The sequence below is a fragment of the Balaenoptera acutorostrata genome, chromosome 11 (assembly GCF_949987535.1).
Source record: "Balaenoptera acutorostrata chromosome 11, mBalAcu1.1, whole genome shotgun sequence".
Taxonomy (NCBI): Eukaryota; Metazoa; Chordata; class Mammalia; order Artiodactyla; family Balaenopteridae; genus Balaenoptera; species Balaenoptera acutorostrata.
In genome coordinates, this window is record NC_080074.1 from 7287353 (window position 1) to 7314543 (window position 27191).

General features: G+C 40.1%; 1 protein-coding gene across 1 annotated transcript; it reads right to left on the reverse strand.

Moving 5' to 3' along the window:
• Positions 1–25634, reverse strand: WBP2NL (WBP2 N-terminal like). Its single transcript, XM_007189303.1, has 7 exons — positions 25573–25634; positions 14244–14352; positions 13845–13983; positions 13582–13677; positions 8634–8744; positions 5093–5104; positions 1–347 (listed from the first exon to the last, which is right to left on the reverse strand). The coding sequence occupies exons 1-7, from the start codon at positions 25632–25634 to the stop codon at positions 1–3; spliced, it is 876 nt and encodes a 291-aa protein (XP_007189365.1).
• Between the last annotated feature and the right edge of the window lie 1557 nt (positions 25635–27191).

Here is a 27191-nt window from a genome sequence, read left to right on the forward strand (position 1 = left end):
TTACTTCTTAGAAGGTGGTAAATGAGCCTGAGAAGACGAGGTAGATGGAAGAGAAGCCTCTGGCTGGGCTGCCACAGATTTGTAAGAGGCAGCTCTATTTCCAGCAGGTGGAGCTTCATATGCTGGAGGTGGGGCTTCATTTCCAGCTGGTGGGGCTCCATATCCTGCAGGCAGGGCTTCATATGTCACTGGTGGGGTTCCATATCCCGCAGATGGGGCTCCATATCCCCCACGCGGGGCTTCATATCCCACAGGTGGGGCTACATATCCTGCAGGTGATGCTCCATATCCTGCTGGTGGGGCTCCGTATCCTGGTGGTGGGGGTCTGTAGACCACAACTGGGTATGCTGAGAAGGAAAAAAATCAGTTAGTCATTTTTTAGAGTAGACAAGGAATAAGTAAGAAGGAGGTAGAAGATAAAAAATAATACTGAAGCAAACTGACACAGGAAGAGAATTCAGGCAGAACAATGCAGAAGCCATATTCTTCAGCCATCACCAGCTGAAGGCTTTATCGTTTCTTGTTGTGGAAGAATTCAAATCAACATGAAAACAACCCTATAGTTATATCTCTACATTACTTATAGTTGTACCCAGATACATACTTAACTTAATAAAGTTTGTTTTGATGATAAAAAAGTAATAAATGTTCAATGAGGAATATGTATTTGGGAAATAGAGAAGAGATAAATTTTTAAAAGTCATCTATAATTCCATCATCAAAGACAAAAACTTAATATTTTGGTGCATTTATTGGTAGGATCTCTGTTAATCTTTTTTATATGATCATGATTATATACAATTTTTTAAAAATCTGGCTCTTTTTACTTGACGTTATGAGAAAGTTCTTTATATTATTAATGTATTTCATAAATTAAAAGCTGGACTATATTTTATCATGCTGATAAGTGCTACTTATAAGTGCTCCCTGGTTGTTGGAGAGCATGTTGCTTCCAAATTTCCAATTAATATTATAATAAACATGGGTTTTATTTATTTCCTTGGCTACATTCCCTAAGTAATTTAACTGTGTCAGTGTGAATGGACAACTGTCAAGTTATTTTTCTATAATCCATATTTATGTTTAAGCTATATAGAAAACACATTAAAAGAACTGTCTTAAAGATGCTCAAAGAACTAATGGAAAATGTGGAGAAAGTCAAGAAAATTATATATGAACAAAATAGAAATATCAATAAAGAGATAGAAAACCTAACAAGAAAAGAAACAAACAAAAAAATTCTGGAGCTAAAAAGTACAATAACTGAAATGAAAAATTCACTAGAGGGATTCACATTCAGATTTGAATAGGCAGAAGAAAGAATCAGTAAACCTGACTACAGGACAATAAAAATTGTTGATACTGAGGAACAGAAAGAAAAAGACTGAAGAAAAGTGAACAGAGCCCAAGGGACCAGTGGGACACTACCAAGCAGACCAACATACACATTGTGGAAGTTCCAGAAAAAGAAAAGAGAGAGAAAGATGTAGAGAAAATATTTGAAGAAATAATGGCTGAAGACTTCTCAAATCTGATGAAAGACATGAACATAAACATCCAAGAAGCTCAATAAACTCCAAGTAAGATGAACTCAAAGAGATCCACACTGAGACACACTATGATCAAACTTTCAAAAGCCAAAGATAAAGAGAGAATCTTGAAAGCAGCAAAAGAGAAGTGAATAATCACATACAAGAGATCCTCAATAAGAAAGTCAGCAGATTTCTCATCAGAAACATTGGGGGCCAGAAATAAACTGTCCAACAAGAATCCTATATCTGGCCAAACTCCTGTGAGAGTGAGAAAGAAATTAAGATGTTTCCAGATAAACAAAAGCTGAGGGAGTTCATTACTACTAGACTTGCCCTGCAAGAAATGCTTAAGGGAGTCCTACAGGGTGAAATGAAAGGACACTAGACAGTAATCTGAAGCCATATGAAGAAATAAAGATATCAATAAAGGTAAATCATTGAGCAATTATAAAAGCTAATATTATTATAACAATGGTTTGTAATTCCATTTTTGTTTTCTACATAACTAAAGAGACTAATGCATTTAAAAGAATTATTAGATTATGTTTTTTGGGGCACAATGTATAAAGATGAATTTTGTGACATCAACTGAAAAGGGTGAAGACAGAGGGGCTGTAAAGGTACAGAGTATTTGTATGTTACTGAAGTTAAGATGGTAAAAATTCAAATTAGTGTTATAACTTTAGGATGTTAAATGTAACCCCCATGGTAGCCACACACACACACACACACACACACACACACACACACACACACACACAGAACAGCTATGAAATATAAACAAAAGGAAATGAGAGTAGTGGGCGTCAAGATGGCCGTGTGGGAAGACATGGAGTTAGCAGTTAGCATCTCCCCACAACTAAGGCACCTGCCAGCCACTGGTGGGGGACTCTGATGCCCAAGGAGACGGGAGGAACCCCAAAGTGAACCAGTAGGTCGTAGGGGGACTGAGGGGGGAGGAGAAGTGGAGGCCAGACAGGATCAGCGCCCCTGAGGCTGGGGAGATCAGGAGAAGCAGGCGGGAGGGACTCTCTGGGAAGAGCAGAAGAGGAGCGGAGGGTGATTGCCTGGCCCACTCGGGCCGGGGAGCCTGCTGAGCTCCCAGACTGGTACCTCCCCCTCCAAAGCCCCATCCAGGCCGCGTGGGTCCTGGGGGCATAGAAGGGAGGTCAGGGAGTTCAGGAGTCAAAATCAACTAAACACAAAAGAAGACAGTAATGCAGGAAATGAGGGACAAAAAAGCTATATATATATATATATATATATATATATATATATATATATATATATATATATATATATGCCTTATAGCATATAGAAACCAAATAGAATGACAGAAGTAAGGTCCCCATCATCAGTAATTACTTTAAATGTAAGTGGATTAAATTCCCCAATCAAAAGACAGAGATTGGCAGAATGAATAAAAACTCATGATTCAACTACATGCTGTGTGTATAAGAGACTTATTCTAGATACAAAGACATAAATAAATTGAAAATAAAAGGATGGAAAAAGATATTCCACGTAAATAGTAACCAGAAGAGAGCAAAAGTGGCTATACTAATATCAGACAAAATAGACTTTACATCAAAAAGATTATGAGATAAAGAAGGAAATTACATATTAATAAAATGTTCAATACAGCAAAAGGATATAACAGTTATAAACATTTACACACCTAATGAGAGACCATCACATATATGAAGCAAAAACTGACAGAACTGAAGGAAGAAATAGACAATTCTACAATAATATTTGGAGACTTCAATATCCTTCACTCACAATGATGGCTAGAACAGCCAGACAGAAGATAAATAAGGAAATAGAGGACGTAAAAAACACAACAAACCAACTGGATCTAACAGACATATACATGACACTCTACCCAACAACAATAGAATACACATTCCTCTCAAGTATACATGGTACATTTTTCAGAATAGAACATATATTAGGCAACAAAGTAAGTCTGGATAGATTTTAAAAGATAGACGTCATACAAAGTAGCTTCTCTGACCACAAAGGGATGAATTTACAAATCAACAACAGAAGTAAAACTGGAAAAATTACAACTTTGTGGAAATTAAACACCGCACTCTTAAACCACAAATGGATCAAAGAAGAAATCACAAGGGAGGTTAGAAAATACTTAGAGATGAATGAAAATGAAAACACAACATACCGGGACTTCCCTGGTGGTCCAGTGGCTAAGACTCAGTGCTCCCAATGCAGGGGGCCCAGGTGTGATCCCTGGTCAGGGAATTAGATCCCACAGGCCACAACTAAGAGTTTCCATGCCACAACTAAAAGATCCCACATGCCACAACCAAAACCCGGTGCAGCCAAATAAATAAATAAAATTTTTTGAGCTTCTTAAAAAAAATTTTTTTTATACAGCAGGTTCTTATTAGTTATCTATTTTATACATATTTGTGTATATATGTCAATCCCAATCTCCCAATTCATCCCACCACCACCCCCCATAATAAATAAATATTAAAAACAAACAAACAAACAAAAAACACCATATACCAAAGCTCAAAGGATGCAGCAAAAGCAACGCTAAGGGGGAAATTTATAGTTAAAAACACACTAAAAAACAAAAAAGATACTAAGTCAACAACCTAACTTAAAAACTTAAAGAACTAAGAAAAGAAGAACAAACTAAATCCAAAGCTAGCAGAAGGAAGGAAATAATAACAATTAGAGCATAGATAAATGAAAAAGAGAATAGAAAAACAATAGAGAAAATCAGTGCAGCCAAAAGCTGGTTCTTTGAAAAGATCAACAAAATTGAGAAACCTTTAGCTAGACTGACCAAGAAAAAAAGAGAAGATTCAAATTATTAAAATTAGAAATGGAAGTGTGTACATTACTACTGATTCTACAGAGATAAGAAGGATTATAATATGCTACTATGAACAACAGTATGTTAACAAATTGAATAGCCCAGAAGAAATGGATAAATTCCTAGAAACCTAAAACTGATAACACTAAATCATGAAAAAATAGAAAATCTGTATAGATCTAGTAAGGAGACTGAATCAATAATTTAAAAAAATCTCCCAACAAAGAAAACACCTGGACCTGATTGTTTCACTGTTGAATTCTACTAAACACATAAAGAACTAATACCAATCCTTCTCAAACTTTTCCAAAAAATTGAAGATGAGGGAACACTTCCTAACTCATTTTATTACCTATTGTGAATAATGCTTCTATGAACATGGTGTACAAATGTCTCTTAGACCCTGCTTTCTATTCTTTTGTTATATACCCAGAAGTGGAATTGCTGGGTCATTAAAAAATTTTTTAGGAACCTCCATACTATTTTTCACAGTGGCTGTCCCATTTTATATTCCCACCAACAGTACATAAGCATTCCAATTTCTCCACATCCTTGCCAACATTTGTTGTTTACTGTTTTTTTTTGGCAGCAGCCAGCCTAATGGGCAAGAAATGAAAACTTATGTTCACACAAAAACCTGTACCAAAACCTGCAACCAACCCAGATATACTTGAGCTGCTGAATGGTTAAACAAATTCTTGTACATCTATACCATGAACTATTACTCAACAACAAGAAGGAACAAATTATTGATACGTGTAACAACCTGCGTGAATCTTGAGGAATAATGCTGAGTGAAAAAAGTCTATCCCAAAAGCTTACATACTACATGATTCCATTTATACAGCAATCTTGAAATGTCAAAATTATAGAAATGGAGAACAGATTAGTGCTTGCCATGCATTAAAGAGGAGGGGGAGGAAGGGAAGTAGGTGTAGCTATAAAAAGACAAACAGGAGTGATCCTTGTGGTAATGTAAATGTTCTGCATTTTTATTGTATCCATGTCAATACCCTGGTTGTGATATTATACTATAGTTCTGCAAAATGTTACCAGTGGGAGAAACTAGGTAAAAGGTATAAAGAATATCTCAGTATTATTTCCAAAAATGTATGGGAATCTACAATTATCTCAAAATAAAAAGTTTAATTAAAAAACCATAATTATAGCAATAAACAATCCAAAAAGGAAATTAAGAAAACAATTACATTTACGATAGCATCCAAAAGAATAAAATACTTAGGAATAAATGTAACCAAGGAGGTAAAAGACTTGTGCTTTGGGACTTCCCTGGTGGTGCATTGATAAGACTCCGCACTCCCAATGCAGGAGGCCCAGATTTGATCCCTGGTCAGGGAACTAGATCCCACATGCGTACCACAACTAAGAGTTTGCATGCCACAACTAAGGAGCCTGCATGCTGCAACTAACACCCAGCGCAACCAAATAAATAAATAAATATTTTTTAAAAAGACTTGTGTACTGAAAACTACAAAACATTACTGAGATAAATTAAAGAAGACCTACATAAATAAAAAGAGTTCCTATGTTCATGGGTTAGAAGACTTAATATTAAATTAAGATAGCAATTCCTCCAAAACTGATCTACAAATTCAATTCAATCCTTATCAAAATTCTAATGGTCTTTTTGCAGAAATGTAAAAGGTGATTCTCAAATTCATATGGAGCTATAAGGGACCATGGAAGACCAAAACAATATTGAAAAAGAAATACAAAATAGGAGGACTCACACTTCCCTATTTTGAAACTTACTACAAAGTTACAGTAATCAAAACAATGTGGTATTGGCATAGGATAGACTCATATACCAATGGGAATAGAACTGAGAGTCCAGAAATAAACCTAAACATCTATTACCAATTGATTTTCAACAAGGGTGCCAAGACCACCCAGTGGGGAAAGAATAGTGTCTTCAACAAATGATTCCTGGACAACAGGATAAGCACATGCAAAAGAATAGAGTTGGACCCTAACCTTACTCCATATACAAAAATTAACTCATAGAGACTTCCCTGGTGGTCCAGTGGTTAAGACTCCATGCTCCCAATGCAGGGGCCCAGGGTTCGATCCCTGGTCAGGGAACTAGATCTTGCATGCCGCAACTAAAAGATCTCGCATGCAGCAACAAAGATCCCATGTGCCACAACTAAGACCCAGTGTAGCCAAATAAATAAATATTCTTTAAAATTAAAAAAAATTAAGTCATAATGAATCAATAACTGAAATATGAGCCAAAATTATAAAACTCTTAGATGAAAACATAGGGGTAGATCTTCATGACACTGGACTTGGCAATGGTTTCTTAATTTGATACCAAAAGCACAAGTAACAAGAGAAAAAAATAGATAAATTCATCAAAAATTAAAACCTTTGTGCATCAAAGGATATTCTCAATAATGTGAAAGATGACCTACAGAATGGGCAACATATTTGCAAGTCCCATATCTGATAAGGATATCCACAATATATAAAGAACTCTTACAACTCAAACAATGAAAAGACAAACTACTCAAGTTAAAAATGGGCAAGGACTGGAATAGATATATCTCCAAAGAAGATATGCAAATGGCCAACAAGCACATGAAAAGATGTTCAACATCATTGATCATCAAGGAAATGCAAATTAAAATTATAATGAGATATCTCCTTACAATCACTAGGATGGCTTTAATATAAACAAGCCAAAAAAAAGGAAAATAACAAGCATTGGCAAGGATGTGGAGAAATAGGAACTTGTACATTGCTGGTGAGAATACAAAATAGTGCAGTTGCTGTGGGAAATAGTTTGGTGGTTCCTCAGAAAAGTTAAACATTAAATTACCACATGACCCAATAATTCCAAACCTAGGTATATACCCAAGAGAAATGAAAACTTATGTCCACCCAGAAACCTATATACAAATGTTTATAGGAGCTATTATTCATAATAACCAAAAGGTGGAAACAAGCCAAATGTTCATCAATGGACGAATGGATAACAAACTGTGATACATGCAATGGAATATTAGTCAGCCACAAAAAAATGAATAAAGTACTGATAATGCTACAGCTTGGACGAACCTTGAAAACATTATGCTAAGTGAGATAAGCCAAACACAAAGGTCACATGTTGCTTGACTCCTTTTATGTGATATACACAGAATAGGCAAATCCAGAAAGACAAAAAGCAGATTAGAGGAAACCAAGAGATGTGGGGAGGGGACAATGGGGAATGATTAATTAGTGGGTATGGGGTATTCTTATGGAGTGATGAAAAAGTTTTGTTTTGTTTTTTTGGCCTTGCCATGCAGCATGAGGGATCTTAGTTCCCCGACCAGGGATCAAACCCACGTCCCCTGCAGTGGAAGCATGGTCTTAACCACTGGACTGCCAGGGAAGTCCTCAAAAACTTTTGAAACCAGAGAGAGCTGACGGTTGCACAACATTGTGAATACGCTAAATACCAATGAATTGTACATTTAAAAATGGTTAATTGTATGTTATGTGAATTTCAACTCAAAAACTTTTTTATAAAACTTTAGCAACACTTACTTTTAGATTTTGAATATTAGATTTTAGTAACCCTTAAAAACTAAGGTAACTATTAAGACTATAGATAACTATCCTTCAGTTGTATACAAAACTAAATGAGCCGATGGACATGTATGTCATGCTCCAAGGAGAACCCAAGAAACAGCCTGCATTTGGGGGTCTGTTGTAACCTGTTAGGAGACTTTTTGTGGTCCACCAACAGACTGTGGACCACAGTTGAGAATCACTGATCTATGTCTCCTGGGAACATGACTCAGCAGCTATGGACAGGCATGACTGTTAAAGGAAAGTGTACAGGGCATAAAGCCCAGGACTGGAGTCCTCAGTGAGGTTGAAGGGCATGGCACAAGCATGATGGCTATGCTTGTGTGAAAGGGGAAGGGGGAAGTTGGCAAGAGCACATGTTTCTGCTCAGGCTGTAAGCAGGAAGTGGCTGTTCCCACTGATGGGAGTTGCCCAGGTATGCTCCATATTTGTACATTATAGTTAAAAGTAAACCTGAAATGGAAGCCTGGTCACTTACTGACTTGCCACTGGGTTTTAGTCTGGAAATGAAGTCATGGACTCAACCATTTTCCAGCCCCCCAAACCTCTGCTGCTTCTCCTGCAGCAGAATTGGAGGCAAGGTAGCAGTGAATAGATCTTTGAGCCCCTGGCATACCTTTCCACCTACCAGGAAGAACCTCCATGCCATATCTTACCTGGACAAGGCATCTGTTGGGTGCACATCATGCCCTCTGGTGCAGTAATTATATAGAGTCCTGAAGTGCCGAACCAGTAATTTACACTTCCAAGTGGAATTCCTCTGGCAGCTGAGAAGACAAGTTTGGCAAAATAGGGACTCTTTAATTCTTTTAAGTCAGATGTACAGCAGCTATCAATCAAATAATTAACAGAGTATTAACCATCACCTTACATGTGTGTCCAACAATGTTCCCAGGATACAAGATTAAAAATATATATTGCCCTTGTCCTCAACTGTATGCTTCTTGAAGGCAGTGATTGTGTATATTTGCCTGTGCTTATTGAAGGCCTAGCATAACACCCACCATGATAGGTATTCAGAAAAAATTTCCAAGTGAGGATTCTATCAAGTTGGCAAGATAAGTCCATTAAAGACCAATGTAATGGCAGTACTGAAGAAAGCACTTCTGTTTGTCTCCCTCTGCATCTCTCTTAAAAGGACATTTTTGATGGTATTTGGGGTCCACTTGAATAATCCAGAGTAATCCCCTCATCTCAAGATCCTTAATTATATCTGAAAAGACTTTTTTTTTTTTTTTTACAAACAAGGTAACATTCACAGATTCTGAGGATTAGGACACAGATTATACCTTGGGGAGCCATTATCAGCCTGCCACACTAATTTCTGGCCTATGGCATATGATCAGAAGTAATGTACACCGCTTCCAGGCCTGACCCATGAAAACTTCCCAGGTGAGATCTTTACTCTCTTCCCCTCTCTTCTGGCTACCCAAAGAGGTCTTGGAAGCCATGTGTTAACGATGGCAGAGACTCTATTACCCTGGGTCCCTGACGGGCTACGTGGAACAGAGTCCCCTTTCACTCCTGTTGATTGGCCTTTATATAAGCAGTAATATCCATTATCTTAAGCCATTGATAATTTGGGGTTTATCTGTTTCAATAGTTAGCATTATCTTAACTAATTCACTCTGAATCTAAAGTTGTCATCCTTCCCTGTTACCCTCCCCTTCAATATTCTATTAGTATCCCCTTTCAGAATAAGTAATTATTTTATTCACTTACATGTTTGCTTATTTCTTTTTTTTTTTTTTTTTTTTTTTTAAAGGATTTTCTTATTTATTTATTTATTTATTTATTTATTTTTGGCTGTGTTGGGTCTTCGGTTCGTGCGAGGGCTTTCTCCAGTTGCGGCAAGCGGGGGCCACTCTTCATCGCGGTGCGGGGACCGCTCTTCATCGCGGTGCGCGGGCCTTTCTCTATCGCGGCCCCTCCCGTCGCGGGGCACAGGCTCCTGACGCGCAGGCTCAGCAATTGTGGCTCACGGGCCGAGCTGCTCCGTGGCATGTGGGATCTTCCCAGACCAGGGCTCGAACCCGTGTCCCCTGCATTAGCAGGCAGATTCTCAACCACTGCGCCACCAGGGAAGCCCCTGCTTATTTCTTATATGACTCTCACTAGACCATAAGTTTAACAAAAGCAGGGACTATGTACTTATGTTTCCTTCACTGTTGTGTTCCCAATTGTCTCTCCTAGTGTTTGGCACACAATAGGTACTCAATACATGTTTGCTAAAAACTTAAATCAAAGAGCCCTGACAAAGCAACTCTGCTGAGGGGAAAGGAACCTTTCCTGGTCAAATAATCAGATCATGATGCATGATGGGTGTTTAATTAATTCCAAAAGCCTCAAGGAAGCCCATTCACAAGACCTGACTCTGCCAGGGGAGTAGGCACAGGTTTCCACACCTAAACCATGACATAATCAGACCCAGAGCAGTTCCAGACATTGGGCCAAGTTCATATAAGTTGCCTAAATCCTTTCCAAGTGGCTGTGCAATGGCTGAGACACTGACCTACATTTGCAGGCCAAGAAGCAGAACTTAATGAGAGCACAAAGAGAATCCCCTGAAGTTGCCTGACCCTTATCTCATAATCCTAAAAATAAGCCCCCTCAGTACTGTGAGGCCAAAAATAAGAGTGAACTCAAGACCCAGAATGCAATTGTCCCGAGTTCCCCAGACATCTGTAGCAAAGGGGAACTGGATTTCCAAGTGTCCCCTGACCCGGATTCTTCATAGCTACACTCCCTCTGTCTGTAGGACACCTTGTTATCCAATGTCAGGCTTCCAGATGCTGTCTGCCCTCTGGACCATGAAGAACTGCTAGTTGGGTACAGCTTGTGAACTCCTTGGCCTTTATATATTTGCACTGTATTTTTAACAGTAACTGCAACAAATTTTCTTACTCTTCAATTTTCTCTAATATGGTTCTTCATCACCTTTCTTCTCCAGCAGTTCACTGAAATCTCTTGATAATTCTGCCAAAAACCTCAAATTTCCACATGCAATGCACATTTTTCAGTCTTCATTTTACCAAACATCTCTCCAGCAGCTGACAGATGACCACCCAGTAATGCTTGAAACTTTCTCCTCCCTTGACTTCCAGGATAATGAACTCACTTGATTCTTCTCTTACCTCTCAATCAGCCCCTTCTCAATCTCCATTGAAGGTCACCCCTCCCTACCTATCCCTTAAATGCTGAGGACCCTTGGCATATCATCCTTAATTCACTGAATGAGCCCATCGTTCACATGGCTCCAGAGATGACCTGTGTGCTGAGGATTTCCAAATCAGTGTCTTGATACAGTGCATCTTTGGAGCTCCAAGCTGCATGTCCACTGCCTTTAGCAGCTTGTGTACCTCACACTTAATATGGTGCAGGGGTTAAGAGTGTAGGCTCAAAAGGACACAACATCACTTATACAGTATTCCTGCCAAAATACGTGACCTGAATATAATCATGAGGAAACAGACAAACACAAATTAAGGGATATTCTACGAAACAATAAGGCTGTATTCTTTTTAAAATGTCAAGGTCATGAAAGACAAAAAGAAAGGCTGAGCCCAGACTAAAGGAGACCAAAGAAATAGGACAACTGAATTCAATATGTGATCTGGGATTAGATCCTGGATCGGAAAAAAAAAATGCTATTAGAATTAGGAATAGTAATGGTCAATCACTGGAATCTGAATAATCAATAGTATTGTTTCAATGTTAAATTTTCTGATTTGATAAGCACACTGAGGTTAGTTGAGAGAATGCCCTTGTTCTTGGGAGATACACACTCAAATATTTAGAAATGAAGGAAATGATCTTTGTGACTTACTCCCAAATAGTTCAAACAAAAGCAGGAAAAAAAAAAAAGAATAACATAAAGCAAACGCGGGGACTTCTCTGCTGGCGCAGTGGTTAAGAATCCGCCTGCCAACGCAGGGGACACGGGTTCGAGCCCTGGTCTGGGAAGATCCCACATGCCGCGGAGCAACTAAGCCCATGCACCACAACTACTAAGCCCGCGCGCCTAGAGCCCATGTTCTGCAACAAGAGAAGCCACCGCAATGAGAAGCCTGTGCACCGCAATGAAGGGTAGCCCCCGCTCAATGCAACTAGAGAAAGCCTGCGTGCAGCAATGAAGACCCAACGCAGCCAAAAATAAATAAATAAATAAATTTATTTTTTTAAAAAAAGCAAATGTGGGAAAATGTTAATAATGGGTTAATCTAGATGAAGGTCCATGGGAGTTCATTGTAATATTCTTAAAACTTTTCTATAGATCTGATTTTTTTTCAAAATTAAAAGTTTAGAGAGAGAGAGTAGGTTTAAGGTTCAAATTCCAGCTCCACCACTTGCTAACTGTATAGCCTTGGGAAATTATATAACCATCACTGACTCAGTTTACCCAGCTATACATTGGGGATAATGATAGAATCTACATCATAAGTTTTTGTGAGGATTAAATAAATTAACACATGTAAAGGCCTTGGAACACTGCCCAGTATATGATAAGCATTCAATAAATGTTAGCTAGTATTAATTACTATGTCTAAAGTTGAACTCATTTCCTCTCCAATTTAGACTATCTCTTATACTCTTTTTTTTTTTTTTTTTTTGGCCACGTGGCTAGCGGGATCTTAGTTCCCTGACCAGGGATGGAACCCGGGCCGATCCCCAACCACTGAAAGCACCAAGTCCTAACCACTGGACCGCCAGGGAATTCTCTAGACTATCTCTTATACTCTTGACTATGGTCTATAGCATTGTGATCCAGTCAGTCTTCTAAGGTAGAAAATTCACTACATTCTTCTGTGTGTCCCCAGAACTTTGTCCATGCCTCTATTACAGCACATGCCATAAGATAGGATAATGTATTTGCATATGTCTATCTCTACTGGACTGTGTTTGTCTCAACTAGATTGGAGTTGGGGGTGGAGAAGGCAAGGGAGAAAGGGGAAGAGCATTCCAGACAGACCAAATAGCATGAAGGCTCAGAGATGGGAGAGCAAGGCACAAAGAAATCCAGTTGGATTGGAGTACAAAAGGTGAGAGAATGAGGGATATAAAGTGAGGCTAGATTGAATTAAAACATAACATAAAAAGATTAATTGTATCCTCTGGTACATCCATTAGATCAGTGCTGCAGGGCTTGACGGTACCTCTTCCCATGCTTTAGTCCCATGGAAGATGGGAATTAAACCTAAGAGAAGCAAAGGCAAAGTCAGAAAGGAGAGAAGACAAAAAGCCATTCCAGAGGAAGAAGAGCCAAGGCAACCCTACCGAAAACAAGACTACTCAGTGATACATGAGACCGGCACTTAAATGGACAAAAGACTATCAGGTATAATTAGTTGTTCAGGTGTCTGACGGTAAGCTCCCATTAGATTGCAAACTCCTTCAGGACAGGGAGGGACTAAATCTTGTGTTCCTAGCACGTAGTATGTTACTTGGCACATAGTCGGTAGGCTCGGGAAATGCCCGCTGAATACATGTGCAAATATCAACCGCCTGACCACAGAGGTCAGAAGTCGTCACTAGTTAACAGTCTTACTTCAGTTACACAGGCCCCCAAACCCCAAAGCGCTTGATAGTTTTATCAGCATCGCTCACCAGCAGAGGCAGCTTTCATCATCAGCTGGGCAAATTCAATGGCACCTCCTTTTCTGAAGGATAATTTAAAAACAGCCTGGCCTTCCCAGCCACCCGGAGGAAGAAATGGCACACACTCACTAAGAGGCTGGCATGCTGTAACAGAAGGACGGCCGCAAACACTAAGAGAAGTACTATCCAATGAAGCAGGGGCCAGGTCTGAATCTTAAACCTTCTGGAAGCTTTTGAGAAAAAATACACTTCTGAGGGGGGACACTTACCATCCGGAGCTGCCTGAATGGTTCCTTTAATGTAGTTGGGGGCGAAGATTGGTTGTTGAATGGTGCAATTACTCATCAGACCAAATGGCATCATAAAAGAAAGCATGGGGTCATTGACTAAGTGTGAAGTCACGAAGATCACCTAAGAGAGAAAAGAAACTTTGGAAAAGGAATGCAATTTGTCCATGGATTGAGACATATAAGAGCAATTCTGAAGTTAAGGCTGCTTTGGCATTCTGGCCTAATTGAGAAACATCACCAATTTTCTTCCATCACACTTCAACATGGAAAATCTCAAAGGAGAAATGGTTTAAAATACTTTGAAAGTCAATGTTTAACCACTCTCCATTTTAAGGAAAACAAATGTAGAGTTAATCAGATCAAAGTAGAAGTAGAAATTACCCGGTATGAAGTGAGAAACAATGTTCCTCTTTTTGTACCGTTAAAGAGATCAGATCCCACTGGTTGCTGTAGGAAGGAGAGGTCCACATCCTGACTCTGCTTCAAGACACTGCAGAAAAGACAGGGCAGACAGCACACAATTTAGAATCTATATAAAATTATACAAACAGAGCTCTTAGCATAGATTCTAGCCTGGAGGGAGATTTTAATAAATGTCACTTGCTGCTGCTGCTGCTACTACTATTTTATTAAAATAGAAAGGAATTTAAATCATCTTATTCTCTGACAATTCACACTTCTTCTTCTTCTTCTTTATCATTGGGTTCTTTTTTTAAAAAAAATTGGTTCCCCCACTCATATTAATTAATTAATTAATTTATTTATTATTTTTGGCTGTGTTGGGTCTTAGTTGTGGCAATCGTTATCTTTCATTGTGGCTCACAGGCTCCTCACTGCGGCACGAGGGCTCTCTAGTTGAGGTGCACGGACTTAGTTGCCCCACAGCATGTGGGATCTTAGTTCCCTGACCAGGGATCGAACCCACCTTCACCTTCATTGGAAGGCGGATTCTTTTTTTTTTTTTCAAGAGAGTCAAGTTCCTTTAATGTTTCTGAAGAATAAACACAATTGACTTAACACAGATGACTTCACAGGTCAGAAGAGACAGCATCAGTCCCTTTGGATAGGCAAGCTTCCCTGATCTTCAAAACCCCATGAAGACACCCTACCACCAAGATATCTCCTGATCATTGTGAAGATACTTTCAAGTCCTTAAAGAAGCTTTCTTTGCCATTTCCACCCTTTTTTCTTTTCTTTTCTTTTCTGTCTTCTCTATGCCTTCCATCCACTAGGTACAAGTAACTAGTACCACCCATAACACATTACTGCAAGAATAAGTCCAGGGGAATTCTGCCTCTCAGGGTCAATTTCCCAACTAGGCATCCCCTCTCAGGTTAAGGCTTTAGGTCTGCTGAAATTTATTGCTGTACTTTCTACTCTTGGAGACGCTATGAGGATTCAAATGTTCTCAGAAAATTCAAAAGTACTCAGAAAATAAAACTTACCCCCCCAAAATATAGTTCCCAATTAACTTCACCATGTTCCCTGTTTTCTGATCAGTTAAGATTTTGGTTGCAAGTGACAGCAAAATTTGACCCAATTCAAGCAGTCTTTAATAATAAAGAGTATTTATTATGTCACGAAACTTAAAATTCCAGAGGTAATTCTGGCTTTAAGAGAGAAATGATCAGAAATTCACTAGATCCATTTCTTTCTCTTTTCTTCCCTTTCTGTCTTTTATGGTGGAAGGCGGATTCTTTACCACTGGACCACCAGGGAAGCCCCATTGGGTTCTTCTTTCTTATCAAACCTAATTCTATTCTTAATGTATATTCATTAATTCTTCTACTTCTTGTGCAGTTGGTATAAAGCACTTTGTTAACGGAAATGTTTCTTGGACTCTGGTAAAGAACGTAAGGCACACACAGAGTGCTCCCGAACCCTCTGACATGTTCCCTCTGTCTGTCATGTTCTCCCTGCACTCCTAACCTGAAAAACTTGGACTCATCCTATTCTTACTCATAGAATCCTATTGGGTTTTTTCCCTTTCTTAGTAATTTATATATATAAATTATAAATATATAAGTGGGTGCTACTAAATATTGAAAGAATGAGTGAATGAAAACATGAATATAGGTAATAATGCAAGAAATATATGACATACATCACATAAATGGAACAAAAATACCATGGCAGTTTGGTGGAAGGAGAGATTAGTTCTTGGTTGAAGTAATTAGGAATGACTTTACAGAAAGGTTGACATTTGAGCTGATTCTTTTTTTTTTTTTAGGCCATGCCGTGCAGCATGCAGGATCTTAGCTTCCCAACCTGGGATCGACCTGTGCCCCCTGCATTGGGAGTGCAGAGTCTTAACCACTGGACCACCAGGGAAGTCCCATTGAGCTGATTCTTAAGAGATGAATAGTGTTTCAGTAGGCAGAAGTGAGGGTAGGGGAAAATCCTGATGGGGAGCAAACAGCATTAATGGAGGTATGCAGTAGAAAGAAAACTGCATACTTGGGAGCAGCCTACCTGTGTGGATTCATCAAAACAGCATGGAAGTGAGACTGGGAGGAATAGTGAGATAAAGCTGGAATCATGCTGGGACTAGAGCTTGGAGACATCATTCAATAGGCAAGGCAGAACTGTGACTTGCAGCTGTCTCAGCAGGGAAGTCACATGATCAAGGAAGTGGTGGTATGTCAGAGGGATCCATTTAAGAGTTCCTAAAATAGTTCTGATATGAGGTAATAAGAACAGGAACTAGGATGGTGGTGTATGGATAAAAAGGGCTTTTTAAGAGACTATGAAAAAATAGGACGTCAGCAAAAATGGTGGAATAAGGAACTCTAAATGTCAGCCTAGAACTCTAGAATTTAATCAAAAGTTTATAGCAACTAGGGGAATGTTTAATCAAGAAAAAAATAGTTGAATGTCAATAAGAGAGCTTTGTGCACTTTAACTTACCCTAGTACTATCCTCCACTCCCCAGTTTGGCAACAGCCTTAACAACAACAACCCACAATCTCAGTATAGGTGCCCACTACTGGGGGGAGGAGAGCAGACCTTACTGTGGTTGTCTGTTTTGACCTGTCCAGTGGCTTCCTGGACAACTAGCTCTAAGGGCATGTGCCTAACTCAGAACTCTCTTAGGACTTAGGCAGCTACCTAGGGCACATTTGTCAAAAACATTTCAAGGCAAATGTGTTAGAGCTGATATGTGGGGCAAAGAATGACATTTTGGGCAAACAATAAAAAACTGAAAAGTGAGGAAGGAAAGACTGGGAAATGAGATGCTTTGAGGAATAAAGGCTTTGAAAACCTCTGACATGTTCATGGGAATCTAGAAAGCACCACACATACATTTTCAGGGCTGAGTTCATGCTCAGAAGAAACCTGAGAAGGCCCTAAAACTGTTACCTCTGGCTGACAGTGATGCTCTGCTCAAGCAGGCAGTGAAAGCTAAGACAGAGTTTTAAACTGCCTAGCTGAGTGATAAAGACAGGCTCCAATACACACTCACACACACACACACACACACACACACACACAGTCCATCTGCAAAGGCTGAGATTTTTTTGTTGTTGTTCCAAACATACAAGTAAACTGTCAAATCACTAGCTAGCCTCTAAATTAACATAAAAGAGGCCACACATGTCATTAGCCACACATGACAAAGAATAGAGACTTTACAAAATTAGTTCAGAAAAATCACTAAACAATAACTACAACATGCAGCAACAACACCCTGTGGAAGAGGGAGAGTCTGATTTCCAGAGTTGCCACATTATAATTTTTAAAAATGTCCAGTTTTCAACAAAAAAAAAATCATGAGGCATGCAAAGAAACAAGAAAGTATGGGACTTCCCTGGTGGTGCAGTGGTTAAGAATCCACCTGCCAATGCAGGGGACGCGGGTTTGAGCCCTGGTCCGGGAAGATCCCACATGCCACAGAGCAACTAAGCCCGTGCACCACAACTACTGAGCAGGCACTCTAGAGCCCGTGAGCCACAACTACTGAAGCTCATGTGCCTAGAGCCCATGCTCTGCAACAAGAGAAGCCACCACAACAAGAAGCCTGAGCACCGCAACAAAGAGTAGCCCCTGCTCACCTCAACTAGAGAAAGCTGGCACGCAGCAATGAAGACCCAAAGCAACCATAAATAAATAAATAAATTTATTTTAAAAAATTAATTGAAACTGCCCCTTAGGAAGCCAAGAAATTAGATTAACTAGACAAAGACTCTAAATAAACTATTTAAAATATATTCAAAAAGTTAAAAGAAACAATGACTTAATAACTTAAGGAAAAGGATGAAAACAATGTCTCATCACATAGAGAATACAAAAATAAAAAGATAGAAATTATAAAAAGGAGCCAAATAGAAATTCTGGGGTTGAAGACTATAATAACTGAGATAAAAAGTTCAGTAGTGGGGGACTTAATGGCATATTTCAGCAGGCAGAAGAATCAGTGAACTTGAAAATAGGTCAATTGAGATTAATAGTTACTACCTGAGTAACAGAAAGAAAAAAGAATGAAGAAAAAGGAACAGAGTCTAACAGACCTGTGGAACACAATCAAACATATCAACATATGTATTATGTGACTGGCAGAAGGAGAGGAGAGGAAAAAAGGGGGAATAAATAATTTTTGAACAAATAATGTCCACAATTTCCCCAAATTTAATGAAATACATGAATCTACACATCCAAGCTCAACAAACTCCAAGTAGGATAAACTCAAAGAGATCCACACCAAGACACACTGCAATCAAACTGCTGAAAGCCACATACAGAGAATCTTGAAAGCAGCAAGAGAAGAAAATTATCATGCACAAGGAATCCTCAATAAGACAAACAGCTGACTTCTCACCAGAAAATATGGAGGTAGCGGGATGAAATATTCAAAGTGCTAAAAAGAAAAAAAAATTGTCAACCAAGAATTCTATATCTGGCCAAACTATCCTTCAAAAATTAAGGAAAAATTAAAACATTACCAAGTGAACAAAAATTGAGAGAGTTTATCACTACTAGATCTGAACTATAAGAAATTCTAAAGGAAGTCCTTCTGCCTGAAATAAAAAGACACTGGACAGTAAATGAAATCAACATCAAGAAATAAAGAACACTGGGAAAGATAATTACATAGGTAAATTAAAAATCAGTATTAACGCATTTTGGGTTTGTTCATTTCATTTCATCCTATATGATTTAAAACACAATTGCATAAAACAATAATTATAAATCTATAATGATGAGCACACAATGTATAAAGATGTAATTTGTGACAATCACAATATAAGAGGGCAGAGCTATGTAGGAGTAAAGTTTTCACATATAATTAAAACTAAGTTGGTATTAATTTGAACTAGATTGTTATAAATTAAGATGTTAAACATAATCTGTGGGGCAACCACAAAGAAGATAACTAAAATACATGCACCAAAGGAAATGAAGAAGGATCAAGATGCTACACTAAGAAATATCTGTTAAACACAAGAAAGCACTCATGGAGGAACTGAGGAACAAACATGATATAAGAAATATAGAAAACAAATAGCAAAAGAGCAGAAGTTAAGTTCTTCCTTATCAATAATTACATTAAATGTGAATGGATTAAAGTCCCCAATTAAAAGGCAGAGAATGGTAGAATATATATTTTTTAAAACATATTACCACTATAGACTGTCTACAAAAACTCACTTGAGATCTAAAGACACAAATAGGTTGAAAGTAAAAGGATGGAGAAAGATACTCCATGAAACAGTAACCAAAAGAGAGCTGAAGTGGCTATACTAATACCAGAAAAAAATAGACTTAAAAATTATTACAAGACAAAGAGGAATCTTCTATAAAGATAAAAGGGTCAATCATCAAAAAGATACAACAATGATAAGCATGGATACATCTAACAAAAGTCAACTAGACCTAACATATAAGGACACTCCCCCCACAAAGGTAGAATACACATTCTTCTCAAGTGCACATGGAACAGTCTCTAGGACAGACCATATGTTAGGCCACAAAACAAGTCTCACGAAATTTATGAAGACTGCAATCATACAAAATATCTTTTATGACTACAATGGAATGAAATTAGAAAAAAATTAAGTGAAGGATATCTGACAAAGTAACAAATATACGGAAATTAAACATCACATTCTTAAACAACCAATGGGTCAAAGAAGAAATCATAAGTGAAATTAGAAAATACTTCAATCTAAATGAAAGCAAAAGCATACATACCAAAACTATTTAGATGCAGCAAAAGCAGTGCTTAAGAGGGAAATTTATAGCTTTTAATGCCTACATTTTTTAAAAGAGAGATTTCAAATTAATAATCTAACTTTCCACCTTAGGGAACTAGAAAAACAAAAGCAAATGAAACCCAAAGCTAGCAGTAGGAAGGAAATAATAAAGACTACAATGGAGATAAATGAAATAAAGAATAGAAAAATAGAATCAATGAAACCAAAGTTAATTCATTGTGAAGATCAACAAAATGTACCAATCTTTAGCTAAACTGACCAAGGAAAAAAGAAAACTCAAATTACTAAAACTATGGATGAAACTGGGGATGTCAGGCTTCCCTGGTGGCACAGTGGTTAAGAATCCACCTGCCAATGCAGGAGACATGGGTTCAAGCCCTGGTCCAGGAAGATCCCACATGCCGCGGAGCAACTAAGCCCGTGCGCCACAACTACTGAGCCTGCAAGCCACACTACTGAAGCCCACTTGCCTAGAGCCCATGCTCTTCCACAAGAGAAGCCACCGCAATGAGAAGCCTGTGCACCACAATGAAGAACAGCCCCAACTCGCTGCAACTAGAGAAAGCCTGCATACAGCAATGAAGACCCAATGCAGCCAAAAATAAATAAATAAATAAATAACATTTTTTAAAAAAAGCAAGAAGGTGGGGATGTTATCACAGACCTTACAGAGATTTAAAATAAGATTATAAGAGAATATATGAACAATTGTATGGCAACAAGTTAGATAACATAGATTAAATGGGTAAATTCCTAGAAAAAAACTACCAAAATTGACTAAAGAAAGAAAATTGGAATAGACCTATAACAGGTAGAGACTGAATCAGTAGTCAAGAAACTTCCAATAAGAAAAAACAGAAAAATACTGATGTAAAAAATCCTCAAAAAAAAATACTAGTAAACTGAATATAACAACACATTAAGAGGATTATACACCATGACCAACTGGGATTTATCCCTGGAATGCACGGATAGTTTAATATATAAAGTCAATCAACAAAATAAAAATAGAACTACCTTATGATCCAGCAATCCCACTTCTGGGTATATATCCAAAGGAAATGAAAATAGGATAGCAAACAATTATCTGTGCTCCCATGTTCATTGAAGCATTATTCATAATAGCCAAGATATGGAAACCATGTAAGTGTCCATCAATGAATGAACAGATAAAGAAGATGTGAGATAGATATATATATGCACAGAGAGAGAGAGAGAGAGCCACACAGAGAAAGACAATATTGCATGGAATCACTTAAATGTGGAATCTTTAAAAAGTCATACTCAAAGAAACAGAGAAGTAGGGTGCTGCCAGAGGCAAGGGGCCAGGGTGGGGGGCTGTGGAGAGAATAGGGACAGGTTAGGAAAAGGATAAAACTTAATATAAAGAAAATTGTTTAAATATATAGATTTTTTAAAGAAAATCAATCAATGTAATATACCACATTGACAAAATGAAGGACAAAAAACCACATGATCATCTCAATTGATGCAGAAAAAGCATTTGACAAAATTTTATACTCTTTCATGATAAACACACTCAACAAACTAGGAATCATAGGAAACTACACCAAAATAATAAAAGCCATTTATGAAAAGCCCACAGCTAACATCATACTCAATGGTGAGAGATGAAAGCATTTCTTCTAAGATCTGGAAAAAGGTAAGGATGCCCACTCTCACCACTTCTAATCAGCATAGAATTGGAAGTCCTAGTCAGTGCAGTTAGGCAAGAAAAATAAATAAAAGGCATCCACATTGGAAAGGAAGAAGTAAAATTAACTCTGTTCACAGATGACATGATCTTATATGTAGAAAACCTTTAAAATCCACACACAGGGGGCTTCCCTGGTGGCACAGTGGTTAAGAATACTCCTGCCAATGCAGGGGACACAGGTTCAAGCCCTGGTCTGGGAAGATCCCACATGCCACGGAGCAACTAAGCCCGTGCGCCACGGGCTTAAACTACTGAGCCTGTGCTCTAGAGCCCACGAGCCACAACTACTGAAGCCTGCGTGCCTAGAGCCTGTGCTCTGCAACAAGAGAAGCCACCGCAATGAGAAGTCCGAACACCGCAACCAAGAGTAGCCCCCACTCGCCACAACCAGAGAAAGCCTGCGTGCAGCAGCGAATACCCAACACAGCCAAAAATAAATACATAAATAAATAAATTTATTAAAAAATGAACAACTCAGCAAAAAAATGGAGAACATTTATGAACCAAGAAAATTTACCAAATACATATAAATAGCCAATAACCATAAGACAAAAATAATTTCATTAGCAATTAAGCTTTAAAAAAAGATTTCATGGGCTTCCCTGGTGGCGCAGTGGTTGAGAATCTGCCTGCTAATGCAGGGGACACGGGTTCGAGCCCTGGTCTGGGAGGATCCCACATGCCACGGAGCAACTGGGCCCGTGAGCCACAATTGCTGAGCCTGCGCGTCTGGAGCCTGTGCCCCGCAACGGGAGGGGCCGCGATAGAGAAAGGCCCGCGCACCGCGATGAAGAGTGGCCCCCGCTTGCCGCAACTGGAGAAAGCCCTCGCACGAACCGAAGACCCAATACAGACAAAAATAATAAAACAAATAAATAAATAAATAAATAAATAAATAAATTAAAAAAAAAAAAAAGATTTCATTATTCAGATTCCATGATCAGACTGGCAGAGCTATCAAAGATTAACACAGGGTGTTGGCATTGGGCACTCAAAGTATTAAAAGGAATGTAATTTGATATAATTCTGTAGGGTAATTTTGCAATAAATGTACTTCTATTTATAAATATATTAAATATAAAATATATTTAATATTTTAAAATATTTTGACAAGGATTTTCATATTAAAAATATATTTTTAAAATATTTTTTAAAACATCTGTGTCCTCTGATCCCACAATTCCACTTTCAGGAATATATCTGAAAGAAACATTCTGACAGGTGGGCAAAGATAAATCTTTAAAAAGTTCACTGTAAAAAAACCCACAAAAGTTCACTGCAGCAATGACGTTAAAATCAGACTATCCAGGACTTCCCTGGTGGCGCACTGGTTAAGAATCCGCCTGCCAATTCAGGGGACACGGGTTCCAGCCCTGGTCTGGAAGATCCCACATGCCGTGGAACAACCAAGCCCATGCACCACAACTACTGAACCTGCACTCTAGAGCCTGCGAGCCACAACTACTGAGCCAACGTGCCACAACTACTGAAGCCGGCGTGCCTAGAGCCCATGCTCCGCAACAAGAGAAACCACCTCAATGAGAAGCTTGCGCACTGTAATGAAGAGTAGCCCCCACTCGCCGCAACTAGAGAAAGCCCACGAGCAGCAACGAAGACCCAACGCAGCCAAAAAAAAAAAAAAAGAAAGAATATATCCTCCTTTAAAAAAAAAAAAAATCAGACTATCCCAGATACGGGCTTGAGCAAATATGTATGCATACTGGAGTACCAGACATTGAAAATAATGATGTAGATAACGATACTGGAAAGCATCCCTAATACATTGGTAAATGAGAAAAACAAGTTACAAAGCAGTCTGACAGGGGAAGGTGTGTATATTTCCACAGGGGAAAGTACAGAAGGATGCACACCAAAATGCAAAAAGCACTGGATGTAGGAATTTGGGGTAATTGAAAATTTTTCCCAATTTTTCTACATGGTTTTACCTGCACACATTTTTGAATATGGATTTTAAAACAAACAAAACTCAATGTCTTCCCTTTTTACCAGTAGAGTCTGGCCCACACATTTATGACTTTTTAGCTGGGATCAGAAAAAAATCTCCACGCAACACAGCCAAGCTGTGATGAATTTCTCAACTGTGTATTGTGAATAGTCCAGAGAAGTCAAAATATAACCAATCTTCCCCCTCTCAAGCTATTTCTTTAAAGTGGTTTTTATCCAGGAAGCCAGAGCACCTACAGAGACTTCTTTGCTGAGAAGAAAGAAGAGAAGCAGTCCTTTTCCTTTCAGAGGGGCAGCCAGAGTAGAGAAGTGAATGCACAGTACCTAAGTTCAGAGCTCTCCTACATGCACTGGCCATGTGATTTTAAGCAAATTACTTCTCTTTCAGTTTTCCCACCTGTGAAAGGAGGAAACGAGTACTGATCCTCATTGCAGATAGAGCATTGCAGATAGAGCATTGCAGAGAGCAGATAGAGCCCGTGCACAGTGCTCGGCTATGGTTAACCATTCAAGAGCATGCTAAAGACCCCACAAACGTAATTCAAAGGACCATAAAATCAGTATATGTCACAATTTTTTAAAACCATGCTTCATTCCCTGCCTCCAGCACACAAACAGAAAAGCAGACAGACAAACTCGTAGCCTGAATGAGAAGACACCCAAACACCAGATTAGAAGTGGCTTCGAGGCACAGAGCCACAGGCACACAGGTCAGCGTTCTCTAGGCCAGTGTGCACGCAGTCAGAATGATGGGCAATCATCTCCTACTACAAATCTGAACAAACAGCAGTGGTCCTTCAGGAGCAAGGGAGAACCTACCGCCTTGACGGCGCGTATAAATCTGTCAAGAAAATATTCTGGGGAAGGAAGCATAGAAAACAGATCTGGACATCAGCAGTTGGTACTGACTTAAAGGGTCTTCCCAACAGATGCATTCAAAGCGACGTAGGTGTGCTCTGCCTCACTTGAGCACAGCCCTGGGTTTCAGAGTCTCACTGCTAGGCGAGCGCAAAGGAAAACGAGGGCAAATCGGAGCAGAGAGGAGCACTTTTAAGAAGTGCCGGGGAGATGGAGCAGGCCTCTGGAAAAATGGGGGCAGGGGATGAAGGAGGGGAGTGGAGCAGAGTCGAGGTGTTAGGTGGGGAGGTGAAAATGGGCGGCTCCGGGCTGAGCCTGACAGAGGCGAGAGGAGAGGGGCGAGCGGCGGTCACCGCTAGCACCACACAGAGCGATCGGTGCAAACCCCAAGGCCGCATGGGAGGCAAGAGAGCATCCTTCTTCCTAGACGCGTCTTCTTCCGGTCCTGATCTTTTCAAAACAGTAAGACCAGTCATCTCCTTGGTTGGGGCGAAGACGAGAGAGGGCTTTTCGAAGTTCTGAGAGTGAGGAGAGGCCCCTGACAGTTCAGGATCCTTCCAGAAAGATCCCAAAGACACTCACGCCTCTTCTACCTCCCAGAAGCCTGGGACCTTGTTCCCGTCACTCTACAAAGGTAGCGCACTAACAGCAGCCGCACGCGACCCGGAGGGTCGGTGCGACTCCCCACTCCCACCACTGCACGTCCACCTTTCTTCTGAGGCAGCACGCGCCTCGCTCCCTGAGCACGCGCCCTTCACACGTGCGACGGCCCCCGCTCCCGCTTTCACATTCCGAACACCCGCGAGGCAGCACGCGCCCTAGCGTCGGGGCGGAGCTACGCCCTCTGCGCACGCGGAAAAGGCGGGAAAGTCCCTGAGGCGCTGAGAGTTTGCCAGCCGCCAGTTCCCCGTGCATCTGCTGCCTCCTCTGACAGCTCCGCAGGCTTCCTTTCACGCACCTTTCGCCGAAGGGGATGAGGGCCCCGCGACGGTTCTCGCTGTGGCTCTGGTTCACCGCCATCCTGCCCCAGGGCCGCTCCTGCCGCCCCTCAGATGGGAAGGGGCGGGGCCTGCGCCAAGCTGTTGGGTGGGACTCTGAAGGGGGGGCGGAGATTATGGCGTAAGGGACTGAGGCGGCTGGTCACGTGAGGGGCCTTGGTCAGAAGACCAGGCGGAGTCAAGGTTGAGACAGCCTGATGGGGAAGGGGGCGGGTCCAGGGAGTTGACTCCACCCCTGGAGCGCAGAGGAGTGAGTGATGAGGGGCCTCCTCGACAGCGATTCGCCGTCTTGGCTCCTACGTGGCTGCCCCCCTGCCCACGGGTATGAACTTGAATTGGTCCTGTCGGGAATCAAAATTAAAAGTGGAGTTTTCCTACGCGCGCCCTGGCCTGAGTCAGGAAGCTGTTGCCCTTTGGAGAAAGGGTCCAGAATGATTCCTCACCTCTCCTAAGGCGAGCAGAACTTTCTTCCACCAAAGAAAGCCTGGGATCAGAGCCGATTTCTTGTGAGGCAGCATCCGGGAAAGGGTGCGTGAGCTGGGTCAGGAAATCAAAGGGGGAATTTCGACCCTGTGTGAGTCCGTTCCAGCTCCAAGATGGAGAGAGCCTTTTGTCTCTGTGGCACGCATCATACCTGCCCTGCCTCCTCCAAAGGGTGACTGTGAGGATCAGGTGGGATACGTTAGACCAGAATTGCTTTTAAGGCTAAAATGTTGTATGTATTCTTATTTCCTTTAAGCTTCACCAATAGCACCAGAGGGCTTCAAACAGAAGGATGTTAACATCTTCTGGACTACCTACCATATTTCATCAAATTTAAGATGTTGTCAGTTGTAAAATGCACCATTTTAAAGTGTAACTCGAAGGAAAAAAAGTTGCCAAATAAATGGACATCAGTTGTAAGATGTATGCTGATTTCAGAAATATATGTATTTAAAAAAAAAAATTTTTTTTTAGGCTGCACCAAGCATAATGCCACATCTTCCCGCGACCAGTGATCCAACCCGTGTCCCCTGCATTGGGAACGTGGAGTCTTAACCACTGGACCACCAGGGAAGTCCCAGATATACATATACTTTTAAAGCATGATTACAATAGGAATGGCGTGAAGCAGTGGAACAAGCACTGAGGTCTAGGCCCTGTTCTGCCTTGGTAACTAAGTGTACAACCTTGGGCAAGACGATTATGCTTTCTGGACTTGTTTCCATATCTGTTTGAAGGAAGAACTAGAAGAACTCAGGTTTCTTTCAGCTGTGATATTTTATGATTCCCACACTGCTCTGTCACTCAGATCTTCTCACTTCACTCCATCTTGGTGTGGCCTTGCCATTCTAGTTCCACTCCTCATCCTTTTACTTGAATGACTCCAAGGGCCTGCTGACCTCTCTTCCTCTAGTCTTGACTCCCCACCATTCATCTATACCTTGTGCTCACCCTACAGAATGTTGAGGAGCCAAACACAGTTGCACATGATTGTCACATTCAAATTCAGAGAGATAATATACAGGTAGAGTTGTGTTATTTGCTGGCTATAGAAGAGAGTGTGAACCTCAGAGAGAGGAAGGATTGGTTTAAGTTT

Excerpts from the sequence above, each read along its gene's own strand:
- WBP2NL (XM_007189303.1), bottom strand. The coding sequence starts at position 25,634 with ATGGCGGTGAACCAGAGCCACAGCGAGAACCGTCGCGGGGCCCTCATC. Across the intron at positions 14,353-25,572 it reads CTCATCCCCTTCGGCGAAAG|TGTCTTGAAGCAGAGTCAGG; the intron begins GTGCGTGAAAGG and ends TCTTTTCTGCAG. Across the intron at positions 13,984-14,243 it reads TGTTTCTCACTTCATACCGG|GTGATCTTCGTGACTTCACA; the intron begins GTAATTTCTACT and ends TTTCTCTCTTAG.